The 12,932-nt window shown below is 49.0% G+C and overlaps 1 protein-coding gene across 3 annotated transcripts; it reads left to right on the top strand.

The window, feature by feature from the left end:
- Positions 1-6,051: 6,051 nt before the first annotated feature.
- SMIM12 (small integral membrane protein 12) lies at positions 6,052-10,824 on the top strand. Of its 3 annotated transcripts, none has more exons than XM_077337511.1 (3): positions 6,157-6,291; positions 8,531-8,657; positions 9,902-10,824. In XM_077337511.1, exon 3 carries the CDS (start codon positions 9,916-9,918, stop codon positions 10,195-10,197), a length of 282 nt encoding a protein of 93 aa, XP_077193626.1. In that variant the 5' UTR covers positions 6,157-6,291; positions 8,531-8,657; positions 9,902-9,915; the 3' UTR covers positions 10,198-10,824. The 3 variants fall into 3 exon arrangements, with proteins under 3 accessions (XP_077193628.1, XP_077193626.1, XP_077193627.1); XM_077337512.1 differs by lacking the exon at positions 6,157-6,291 and adding an exon at positions 6,446-6,464; XM_077337513.1 differs by lacking the exon at positions 8,531-8,657 and having other exon boundaries at positions 6,052-6,291.
- Positions 10,825-12,932: the final 2,108 nt, after the last annotated feature.

Raw genomic sequence — 12,932 nt, 5'->3', positions numbered from 1 at the left:
CTGCTTCCCTCCCCACCCACCCTCCACCCCCTGTGCATTCTTCCCGTGCTCCCAAGCCCTCCCACCGCCTGCAACCATGTTCCTGCTGTTTCCTCAACAGCGCTGGCTGAGGCATGCAGTGGCCAGTGATGCTGCAGCCCCCAGGAGTGCTGACACTGCTGGCATCAAAGCCAGGAAGCTGGGAGCATGAGCATCTGCATGCAAACGGGCACGGGAAACAACAGCGGTGCAGGGCTGGGAAGGTGAATGTGTGTGGGTGGGGAGTTAGTGAGTCCTGCCAGAAGCCCTAGGCTCCACCAACTGACCCCCTTAAGGTATGCCGACACCTGCCCTGCCAGAGACCATCAGGGGGCTTGCCAGGGGCTTCAGCACCCACTGATAAGCAGGAAGCAAAAAGAGATTTCTGGAGTCTATCGTCGGCTCCGGTACATGCATTTGGAATGGTGCATCCTGAGACTGGTGCGCATCAGGAGCATGGTCACATGTTCCTGCTTTCTCCAGACCAGCATAAGCACCCAACGTTGCTTATAGGGACTGTCCCTGTCTCTGTCCAAGGGAAATGCCTGACCCTACTTGGTTGGTATGCACTTTAGCTAGCTTAGAGGGGGAAGGTCTTGTGAAGATTCTCTTTCTGTGAACTCTGAGAGGCGTCAGACTTTAGGGCAGGGGTAGTCAAACTGCAGCCCTCCAGATGTCCATGGACCACAATTCCCAGAAGCCCCTGCCAGCAAATGCTGGCAGGGGCTTCTGGGAATTGTAGTCCATGGACATCTGGATGGCCGCAGTTTGACTACCCCTGCTTTAGAGGTTAGTTCCCTTCCCAGGAGCCTCACAGTGGGTCCTTTCTCTTCCTTTCGGCCCATTTCAATGTACGCACATGAGCAGTAAGGTGTCAGATGCTGAGTTTTGAGCCGTCACTATCGTAAACGAATCCAGCGTAAAGCATTCAGAGACAAACTTTCCACCTCTTGGGGAAGGCTCTTTCAGGCATTAGAAAAAGGTAAGTTTGTGGTGCCAACAGCACGTCTGTATTTTCATGTGTGAAAGGATGCAGCTGAACCCACAAAGAGTCTCTGCTGAAAAATATTTACATTAGAGATGAAATTGGAGGATAGGAGCGATTCCGTTCCAGCCCATAACAACAGGGATACCATATTGCAGAAAGAGCTTAATTCTTCTTTTTGGCTCCGAGGGTTGAGGTATCACATTCTATTCTGCTAAAGAGTCAGCTTGGTGTAGTCGTTCAGAGCAGCAGTCTCTAATCTGGTGAGCTGGGTTTGATTTCCGCTCCTCCACATGAAGCCAGCTGGGTGACCTTGGGCTAGTCACAGTCTTGTCAAAGCTGTTCTCGCAGAGCAGTTCTGTCAGAGCTCTCTCAGGCCCTCCAACCTCCCCAGGTGTGTGTTGTGAGAGGAAGGGAAGCATCTTTGAGACTCCTTTATGTAGTGAACAGTGCAATATAACAACTCTTCCTCTAGTGGAACTATATTTATATATAGTGGAACTATATAGTGGAACTATATTTTTTCTCCAGGTCAGCATCAAGACTGTAGGATCAGATTCGATTGGCATTTTGTGGGGCCCGATTTATACTGGGACCATGGTGCATGGAGAGCAGGTGCTGAACACTTCTTTCTGCTGCTTTCCTGGTCTGAACCAACATGTTATAGCAGTTAGAGCATCTGACTAGGATCTGGGAGACTAGGCGGACCTAATGTGAGTTTGGCCAGCTTGACACCTAGGCCCATTCTGCACATGTTGGATAATGCACTTTGAATGCACTTTAAAAGTAGATTATCCTGTTCTGCACAGGAAAATCCAGCCGCAAAAGCATCTTGAAAGTGTATTAGCCTATGTGTGCAGAAAAGGCCCTGCTGGTCATTGAGTGCTTGAGAATTTCCAAATACCTCAAACAACCCTTCATGGCTAGAGACACTCTACTGATGGTAGAGAAAGATTCCTCAGGAAGGCGGCAGGCCTATGGGCAGGGGCAAGAAACAGCTTGGAGCTCACCTGCCCATTGAATTTGCAGACAGAGCAACAGAGGCAGGGCCTTTTTTGAAATGTCTTCAGGCTGTTCTCCCCCTATCCCATCTCTTGTGGTGGTGGTGGGGGGGGGGGTTAGTGTCTCAGCTGCCTGCAGTGAGTTTGTGAATCCATGAGAAGCCCTGCAAATACTAGCTGTCCCAGTCCCTTAAAAACAAATACAAAAGTAGTACTATATGGAGTACTTTCTATCAGATCCAGGAAAACGTAACACAGCCTGCGTGTGTCCCTTTCACAAATGGGGCAAACAATGGCCCTCAGATCAAGTTCATTCCCAGGAGATGGCAGGTAACATACGTGTGTGTAAGCATTTTCTATGGAAGGGAGATTTGCATCACAAACTTGCAGACGCCTATGGATCAGCCACTGCTAAAGCACAAGAGCAGGTGTGGATGAAGACATTGGCAACCTCCGGAAAGCTCTCCTGGCACGGACGGGTGGGTGGCTAGGGGTGGCTGGTGCACAGCCACGGTGGACCAAGCCCATGGGATTCTCACCGCTTCCTTCTGCAAGGGGCTTCCTGGCAGTTGCAGAGCGACCCTGAAAGGTCAGGCAGAAGTGTAGGCTCTGAAAGCTTCTCTCCTGCTTTCTTTCTTGTTCCACTCCGTTTGTGTTCCCGAGCGCCCATAAATTGGATCTCCTGGAGCAGAACTGCCACCTCCCCTTCTTTAGGTCATCAAGAGCACAGCTCCCGCTGGCTGCGGGATGCTGCACAAGGAGCCCATTTGCAAGAAAAGCTGCTGAGGAAGGAACTGAACATGGATGACAGGGAGGGAAAGGCTCCCCGGGGACCCAACCCCTCCTCCTCCTGCTCTGTCTCTCCCCCATCCCCCATCCCCCCAGCCAGGCATCTCTGTACCCCTAACCGGCTAATTAGCGCTTGCTTTGTTTCAATCGGATGCTTCGGCTGGCAGGCCGGAGAGTCTTGAGGAGCCGAGAAGCTTGTCAAACCGTCCTCCTCCAGGCCTCCCACACCGCTGCTCCCTGGCTTGGCCTGCTGAGCAGAGAACTGCAGCTCGCTCCACACGGCACTGCCAAACAGTGGGCAGATCCAGGCCTGAAGGGCATATGCTGCAGCAGAAGGGGCTGCCTTGTAAACGCACACACACAAAACACCCCTATGCTGACTGCGATGACAGCTTTCACGGAGCCCACGTCTTCCGATGCGCTGGCTGAATCTTCCCTAAGCACGGCCCAGTATCTAGAAAGCCCAGGTTCGAATCCTCACTCTGCCATGGGCGCATGCTTGGGCCAGTCACGTTCTCAGCTTAAGGGAGGAGAGGAGAATGATGTAAACTGCTCGGATTTCTGTTGGAGAGAAAGGTGGGGAAGAAATGACGTAAAGACATACATGCAAAGATGTAGGAGGCATGAAAGAAACGTGTAGGGGAATTGGGGGGGGGGGCACGCCGGATCCTGAAGATGAAACTCAAATACTTTGGCCACATCATGAGAAGGAAGGACTCCCTGGAGAAGAGCCTAATGCTGGGAACAATTGAGGACAAAAGAAGAAGGGGATTGCACACAACTGAACAACAAATCCTCCAGGCCTTCCTGTCCTCTACCATTCCCCAGAGTCCATTTAAGTTTGCACTGACTGCTTCAGTGACTCCATCCAGCCACCTCATTCTCTGTCGTCCCCTTCTTCTTTTGCCCTTAATTGCTCCCAGCATTAGGCTCTTCTCCAGGGAGTCCTTCCTTCTCATGAGGTGGCCAAAGTATTTGAGTTGCATCTTCAGGATCTGGCCTTCTAAGGAGTAGTCAGGGCTGATCTCCTCCAGGACTGACTGGTTTGTTTGCCTTGCAGTCCAAGGGACTCGCAAGAGTCTTCTCCAGCACCAGAGTTCAAAAGCCTCAATTCTTTGACGCTCGGCCTTCCTTATGGTCCAACTTTCACAACTTTCACATTGCAACTGGGAAGACCATAGCCTTGACTAGACACACTTTTATTGGCATTACAGCTCTTGAGTTTACTGAATCTATTAGTAAATTCTAATTCAGCCGTACCATGCTGAATTCTCCCTATGACGTCCCTTTGCTGAAGAATGGTGCATTTTAGGTCAACAGGAGAAATCCTGGGAGACTTGAGAGCACTATCTTGTTTTCTGAATATTGTTTTTTATTATCTGATTTTCATCTAGTAATTTTTCCCCAGAGGGACTGGTGTTTGTTAGGAGGATGGAGCAGAAAAGCCTTATTGGCAGCCAAAATATGTGATCACACACTGTAGGGTGATCCACACTGTGTCTGCCTTTAAGAAGCCAAAAGAGTCTTATATTTGTGAGAACAGACTAACGCGGCCAACCTGCTGGTTTTTCAAGCTTCCTTTGAAAGCACACAAATAGAAATGAAGCTTTCTACAGAATCAGACCCTTCGTCTGTAGAGGTCTGTACTGTCTATCTGGAATGGCCGCAGCTCTTCAGGGTCTTGGGCTGAGGTCTTTCATATCACCTGCTGCCTGGTCTTTTGAACTGAAGATGCTGGGGATGAACCTGGGACTTTCTGCATGGTTTCACAGGGCCTGTAAGACAGCAGCTCTTCCACCAGGCTTATGGAGATAATTTATTATATTTATACACCACCTTTCTCGAAGGCTCAGGGTGGCTTACATCAAATAGGAACGATACAAATAACTCAGTTTATAATACAATAATAACAATAAACAATAACATTATGGAACAATAACACTGGGGAGAACAGTAAATTAATGCATACTGAGGGCCCAGTTGGATGGGTGAGTCTGCAGTGATGGTTAAAGGAGGGAGGCTTGGGGAAGGGGGGTGTTGGGAAGGGGTGGCTTGGGTTGACCTCAACCAAATGCCTGGCAGAGGAGCTTCCTTTTCCAGGCACTGGAACTGTTTTAATTTTGTTATGGCACTGATCTCCACTGGGAACTCATTCCACTGCATGGGGGCCAGGACGGAGAAAGCTCTGGCCCTGGTTGAGGTCAAGTGTGCTTCCTTGGGGCCAGGGATTACCAGAAAGTTGGAGGTGGTGGAGTGTAAGGCTCTTTGAGGGGTTTAGGTAGATAGGTGATCCCTCAGGTACACTGGGTCCAGGCCGCGTGCAGCCTTAAAGGTGATAACCAAAACCATAAGCGTGATCTGGAATTCGATCGGGAGCCAGCACAGCTGCTGGAGGATCAGCTGAACGTGGGACCTCTGAGGTGTTGTTGAGAAGACCCTGGTGGCTACATACTGGACCAGTTGCAGTTGAGTTGCAGAAGTCCAGTCTGGAGGTGACCGTTGCATGGATCACTGTGGCTAGGTGTTCTGGGGCCAAGCAGGGTGCTAGTAGTTTGGGGTGTGTTGCCATACAGCTGCCATTTCTTCTCTAGGTATGCTGGGTGCCATCAGGTCATTTCCCACTTCTGGTGACTGCCGATACACTCTTTAATGCCTCTGCTCAGGTCTTGCAAACTTCCCTGACTGAATCGATCCCTCTGACCTTGTGCCGTCCTCTTTTCCTGCTGCTGTCACTTTTTCCTAGCATTATTGTCTTCTCACTAGCCTGTCGCTCCACCTGCCGAGTCTCTCTCTCCACAATGGGAGCAGTAAGCTATCAACTGATGGACTGATCGGCTGGCTCCCCCAAGTGACTTCTGCATCCATTTCTCTGAAGAGGCACACCACCGCTTCCGGGGCTCCTGGGAGCCTAACAAATATTTTAGGAGTTCCAAAGGTTGGTTCCAAGAGGCTGGTCTTAGCAGTAGGAGCGCCTCAGCGTGGCCACTGTAGAGAGGCCAGGCTTGATTTGGCCTCGAGCCATTTCCTCCAGGCGAGCCGATCCCTTTCCGCGCGCCCTGCTCTGCATTTTTCAAGCCCACCCGATTCATCGGGAGCAGCTGCTTAAGCGCCCCAAAGACTGCTCCGGGCAATTGAGCTCGGCAAGGCAAGGCAAGGCAAGGCAAGGCAAGGCAAGGCAAGGCAAGGCAAGGCAAGGCAAGGCAAGGCAAGGCAAGGCAAGGCCCCCCTTCTCGAGGCTGCCGAAGCGCAACCCGCCCGCCCGGCTACCGAACGCGCCCCAAACAGCCGCCGCGGCGCGCAAAGACCCCGCCCACCTCCTTCCCCCTCTCCCTTCCGCGGAGCTCCCGCAAGGGCGGCGGGCGGAGTCCGGCAGCCGCGGCGGCCAATGGGGTTGCAGCAGGAAGCCCGGCGGCCGGCCGGGGCGGAAGGGCAGGAGGGCCGAGCGTAGAGCGGCGCGGCGCGCCGGACAAAGGCGAAAGGGGGCCGGGCTTGGCAGAGGTGAGTGGCACCGGGAGGGAGGGCGGGAGGGAGGGGGTGTGATCTCGCATTGGGCCTGTTTACTGGGGGACATGGGGGGGGGGGAAGGGGCAATGATCTGATCGGACCTTGTGCCACTGGAAGGGTCACTGGCTGGGCTTGCCCGCGGTGGAGAGGAAAGAACAGAGACCCTGGTACGGAGTCCCCTCTTCCTCGCCCCCCGCTGCCCCATGTGTGGCCTTTTTGTTGCTGTCGGGGACTGCTGGACGGGAATGGGGCGAGGAGAGGGCCTGCCGGTCCTTGGGCCGGGGAGATCCGGCCGCGAAAGCAACCTTGGGCCTCTACTGCGCACGTTGGACTAGCAGGGGTAGTCAAACTGCGGCCCTCCAGATGTCCATGGACTACAATTCCCATGAGCCACTGCCAGCATTCGTCCATGGACATCTGGAGTCCATGGACATCTGGAAGGCCGCAGTTTGACTACCCCTGGACTAGACGCTTGCAATGTGCTTGTGCGGCTGGGTTGTCCCGGGTGCGGGCTGGGCCCCGGATTCTGTCGGGCCGCTAAACTGCACTTTGCTCCCCTTCCCCAGAAGACGTGGTCCTCATAGTGGGTGTCATCCCTTCCCCCTAAACTGGAGTCTCCCCCCCCCCCCATCAGGGGCATCTTAAAAGCATTTTGGCCCCCCTCCCCTAGCCACTTACAGGAATAGAAACGTCAATTATGGATAGCATTAAACATATTTCTCAGTACTAGCAACGAAATCCATGTTTAAACATTACAACAACACACTACAAAATCTTTAATGGCATTCACAATATAAAATATACAATTGGTTCTGTAATAAAAGTCTAAAAAACTGAGGGGAGTTACAAAAGGCAAGGGAGTGGCAAATACAAAAAGATGAAGCCAGTTATGTTTACTTCTTTACCCTATGGGACATTACTATAGATAAAAACTTGGCTACCCGTTCAGTGGTCTCCGAGCAATTAAACATTACAACAATACAATACAAAAAAACATGCTGTGGGGCAAATATTATTTAGGAACCTGAGGGTTGAGCTGCAGAAAAAGTTATGTTTAAATATATATATTTATTATACTCAGGTGCACACCATAAAAAATTCAAAACCTTGATAAAATCACTGTTATATACTGTATATCACCATCAACAATAACATGTCAAACTTACGAGGAAGTAAGATCAGACAGGTTTTCACCCTCAGTGATCAAATAATTTAAAATACACTTATAACATAACATTGGGGCTTTTTGGGTAGTAAAAAAATATGTAAGATGATGCTCCAACTAATCTGAGTTGTATATAAACTTGTCTAATATGGACCCCATGCTCTGAAATAGTATTCAAAAGACCTCCACTCTTAGCATTGCTCAGCTCTCATTCAGAAGTGCTCTCATATAAGTTAAGCAGGAAAAAGATTAATCAGTGCAAATATTTGGACAATATAACATGAGCTCCGAAATTTCAAAGCAAAAATTTCTACGCATAAATAGTATTCAGTTAGTGACTCATACGGGCAGAGATGCCGTACGATGAAATAACTGAGTTATTTATTGTTAATCAAATGTTCAGCGCAAACATATCCCAAAGTACCTTAGCGTGGGTCCCCAATGCTTGTGAGCCCCCAGGCAACTGCCCAGTGTACCCATGTGTTAAGCCCCCCCTTTTTTCTTCCATTACTTTCTGTGGGCTTTTGCTCCTGGGGAGTAATGTACATGCCCTCTCCTTAGTGGGCTGTTCTGTTTTTGTTGTTTAAAGGTATTTACTGATTGGCTTTTACTTTGCTTTTTGCGTATACACATTTCTTTTCTGTGCATGGTTTGCAGGAGAGGGTCCCAGGTTCAGTCCCTGGCATCTCCAGTTAAAATGGACCAGATCGTGCGTTATATGAAAGACCTTCACCTAGGGATGTCAAGTTTCCAGAAATTCTGAAACCATGGGGGAGGGAGGTGAACATTTTTTCCTTTTTTTTGCCCTGGAGAAAAATAGAAATTTTGGGACACCTCAGGTTCAGAAGCAGTGAGCCTCTGAATCCAAGTGCTTGGAGGCAACATCGAGGGAAGGCCTCTATGCCCTCGATCAGGTACAGTCCAGGATTTCTGATCTGTCAATTACTTGAAATCATGCTTTTCGGAACAGAACAGAGGAAAGTAGAATGACAGAAGCCACTTGGTGAGAAAGACTGGGATATAAATAAAGAAATAGCCTCTGAAGCGTAATTGCGGCCTCTCTTCTAGCTCAACCATTGAGGAAGAGAGGGAGGAGCCCTGCTTGAGTGTGAGAAGGGGTGACATCGCCCGGGGAGAGCTGGCTTGCTGGTGGGGACTTCAGAAATAGCTGCTGGCGTTTAGCATTTCTTGCCAGGTGATTTGCTTTTCAATTCATTACTTGGGGGGGGGGATCAAAACATCCTCCATATTTTTGGGGGGCCACAAAGTTAATCTGCAAGGCCAGCTGCATATTTGCCCTGCCAGGAGGGTGGCTTGAGGGACTTGCTTGTGGTTGTGGTACAGCCAAGGGTGAGTTTATCTACTGCAGGTAGAGCCCTTGCAGTTCCCTGCTTTCCTGGTCAATTGCAAGTTACTAATTGGCAAGATGACCCTTGCTTTGTTGAAGATCAGGCCACGGGGCCTTTGAGTCCAGCTTTCTCCTGGCACAGGCAAGCATCCAGAATGAATGGATGAATGAAGTGCAGAGCTATTTTATTCACTGTTGTAGGCCACACTCTCCAACAGAGACCCATATCTTGTTCTCCTTTCCCTCTTTGTAGCCTCACAACAACCCTATGAGGTAGATTAGGCTGAGTAGGTGTGCCTGGTCACCTATCAAAGCTTCCATGGCAGAGTGGGGTTTCAATCCTGGGTCTCCTTGCGTTCAATGCCACACTTTAATCACTATGCCACACTGACTATCACCCAAGTAGGTGTTTCTTTGCTCTTCAGGTACCAATTTTCTAAATACTGTCAATTTTCAACCCATTCAGTCTTGGCTGGGGAGAGTACAAAGAGCGCCATCACATCAGACATGTGCATTGTTCAGCTGGCATTGTGGCATTCGAGGGCACTAGGATTGCCAGCTCTAGGTTGAGAAATACCTGGAGACTTTGTGGATGGATCCAGGAGGGGGCAAGATTTGGGGCAGGGAAGGAACTCAGTGGGGTATAATGCTATGTAGTCCACCCTCCAAAGCAGTCATTTTCTCCAGGGAAACTGATCTCTATTGCCTGAGGATGAGCTATAATTCCAAGGGACCCCCAGATCCATCTAGGGATGCCTCGCTGAATAAAACAGGTGATCGGCTCACATTGACCATCGCAGTCGGACACAGTAAATTTGACTTTCAAATACATTTGTTGCATTTGTTTCCCAAGTGCATTATCTCAGAGCTCTCAGGTTCTGTTTTTTCAGCCATTGTGCAGCTCTGTGAAGCCAAGCAAGTAGAATACCTGCATACCTGTGAAAAGCATTGTTCTGAATTCAGATATGTAGCCCCAGCTGTTCAAATCCTGCTCCTATTGGAAGAATTGCTTCAGAAATTGATTTAGGGTTCAGACACACACCACCAGGGACATGAGTTTTAACTGTGTACTCTCCTTTTCACATCTGCAGGACTCGAAGGAACCATGTGGCCCATTCTTTGGGCGACTGTACGGGCCTATGCCCCTTACGTCACATTCCCTGTGGCCTTTGTGGTAGGGGCAGTGGGTTACCACCTGGAGTGGTTCATCCGGGGACAGCCGCCTCCGCAGCCACCCGAGGAGGAGAAGAGCATCTCAGAGAGGAGGGAGGACCGCAAGCTTCAGGAGATTGTTGGAAAGGACCTCACCCAAGTGGTCAGCCTTAAGGAGAAGCTGGAATTTGCCCCCAAAGCTGTGCTCAACCGGAACCGGCCAGAGAAGAGCTAGCCCTTCCAGGATGGCCAGAGGCCTCCCTGTCCAAAAGGGTGATGCGAATTAGTTGGTTTTCTAATTTCATTGCTCTGATCTTGCCCAAGCCCAACCAGTTGCTGTCTGCCGTTCATGCCTTCGCCATTTTTGCTGTGCCGCAGTTGGCGAGGATGACTTGTGCTACTAGAATCCATCAAAGGTGGGGGAAGAGAGATAGACTTTGGAGTCTCCTCTGTAAGGGATGCTGGTCTTGTGGTGGAACTTCTTCCAGAGTTTGTGGTGAAGGTTCCATATTGTGTCTACGCCAGAAGACCTTCACTATCTACACCCTGAGCAGACCACAAACAGGATTTCAGAAGAACACCCAAGAAGGATGGCAGCCTTCAGTTGGTGGGGGAATCTCTTGTTTGGCAGGCGCCAGGTGACCTGAATCCTCTTCCTTTCTCCAAGACTTCCAAGCTGGGGAGAAACCATAGCCACCAGAGGAGGTGGCTAGCAGAGCACCTCTGCCATGCTGCTACTCAGGAAATCAGATGTTTCTTTCTCAAGGAGTTTCTGCCCATAGCCTGTGAGGGGCTGGCTTTTGGGGTGGGGAAGAGCATGGGTCTGCCATTGAAATTAAAGTTTAAAACACTTTGAAAAGTTGGAGGGGTCTGTCATTTCGGGGAGGGTGTGTGTGTGAGTGGGAACGAACTTTTATCCAGTTTGAATTCACTTTGCAGTGAATTTCCAAGGTATGGTCAGAAGATATTCCCCAAGGAGAGCATCTGGAAGGTGACTTGCCCATGGCTACTGGGCTCCCCCGGCAAGATCACTGTACACTTGAGTACGGTGGCGACCTGTAATCAGAATCCCTTCATTCCAGAGGTTCCTCATGAGTAAAATAAACATGGAAAGTGTCCCTTCAATCCCAAAGGTTTGACACCCATGAGATGCACAGTTGTGATCCCTGAGCTGAGTTTAGCTCAGGAAGGGTATTGAAAATACACCGACATGCCTGTCAGCCGTACAGATTCCAGATGTGTTTCTCTTATCACTTCCCCTCAGATCTTGGTCTGATGTTTGAGCTCAGTTCTTCCAGATCCACTGTGAGCACAGTTAGATGCAATGGAACAATATTATTTGCAGGTAGCAGAATCTGGGTGGTGGAAACTGTTTTTCCAAGTCTAAAATGTTGAAACTTGACTCAAAAAAAAATACATGCATGTACTTTTCTTTTTAAGCTGCAGATTTGTGTTAATTTTAGATTGCAAAAGCCATGGATCCTACAAGACTAAGAATTTCACTCACCCTTCCTTTGCATTCTAACCTTTCAGCCATCCATTTATCAGAAAGGAAAAGAAGAAAGTGGAGGAGGGGGAAGCAGGGGAAGAGACAGAACTGGCCAAAAGTGGAGAGAAGGGAGACGGTTAACCCAGAGGCGGTTTCTGCCCAGCTGAAGTTTAGAATCTTGTGTACCCTGAAATTATTCCAAGTTTGCAAAATGCTTAAAGTCCCTTTAGCCCTGTTAAAGGGTGACTTCCCACACTTATGACACAGAAGTAATCCCTGTGTATTTCAATGGTCCTTCCTTTCAGATCTGCAGGATTTTAGCATTTTAAAAAAATGTGTTGCATTCATAAGTTGTTGGAATGTAGTTGCAGCTGACCCCTTGGCAAGTTGATATTAATTGAAAAGCAGAGTCACATGTGTTTTGCAAAGAGCCCTTGCTTATTTTTAATTTCAAACTTAAAAAACAACAACATATACATTTAACCCAGTAGAACCACAGAATCAAACAGATGCGACCTAGCTGCAATATTATAAAACTGCAGAACCAAATGACTTTTATCTAAAAATACCCTAATCATATACACTTGGAAATTTCCTCTAATGTTCTGCTCTAGCCTAATTGCATTCCAACTCATAATAAACCACCGCCAAGCCCTAATAAAATTTTCTTGCATAATTCCTTTCCCCCTGCCAAATCTGCTTAATTGCAGTTATCTTGTTCATCAACATCAAAAGACAGGCTTTGTGAATCTGGATTAAGAAGTATATCTTTTCCCCAAATATTGTGCCCCTCTCTACCAGGGCAAAGTACACGGGCAGGTGCCAAGGAAATAGAAGCTCCCTTGTAATGTGTCCGACATTTTGTCCATTGAAGTCCAGACTGGCAGTGGCTCTTTCACATTGCCTACTGCCTGATCCTTTTAGCTGGAGATGCTGGAGGTTGTACCTGCTCTACCTCTGGAGCACAGACCCTCCAAGATCATTTGGACAACCACTAATAGGTTCTTAACTAAATTCTAATTCCTGGATTCAACAGTCTACAGAGACGCCATGAAAGCGCAATCTGTGGGCCACACGTAATTTTTCCTAGACTGTCCTCTGATGTTTTAAATATAATGTCCTCTGATGTTTCGGCCAATATTCTTAGAATCATAGAGTTGGAAGGGACCTCATGGGTCATCTAGTCCAATCCCCTGCACTATGCAAGACACATCCCTATCGCTCATCTACTGTAACCTTCTATTCTATACAAAATGGAGGCCTCTGGTAGCTCTGGGGGGAAAGGGAGAGGACTCTGAGACTACTGCCCACTGGATGAAAGAATGTCCTGTCCCTCACTCTGTAACATTAGATTTTTTTAAACGCCTGCTGCTGACCAGCAAGTGAGCTAGAGTGGTGTAGTGGTAAAGAGCCGTGGCCTCTAATCTGGAGGACTGGGTTTGATTTCCCACTCTTCCACCTGCAGCCAGCTGGGTGACCTT

This window comes from Paroedura picta, chromosome 5 (genome assembly GCF_049243985.1).
Source record: "Paroedura picta isolate Pp20150507F chromosome 5, Ppicta_v3.0, whole genome shotgun sequence".
NCBI lineage: Eukaryota > Metazoa > Chordata > Lepidosauria > Squamata > Gekkonidae > Paroedura > Paroedura picta.
The sequence above is the reverse complement of the archived record's forward strand: the minus strand, read 5'-3'. Positions and strand labels throughout refer to the sequence as shown.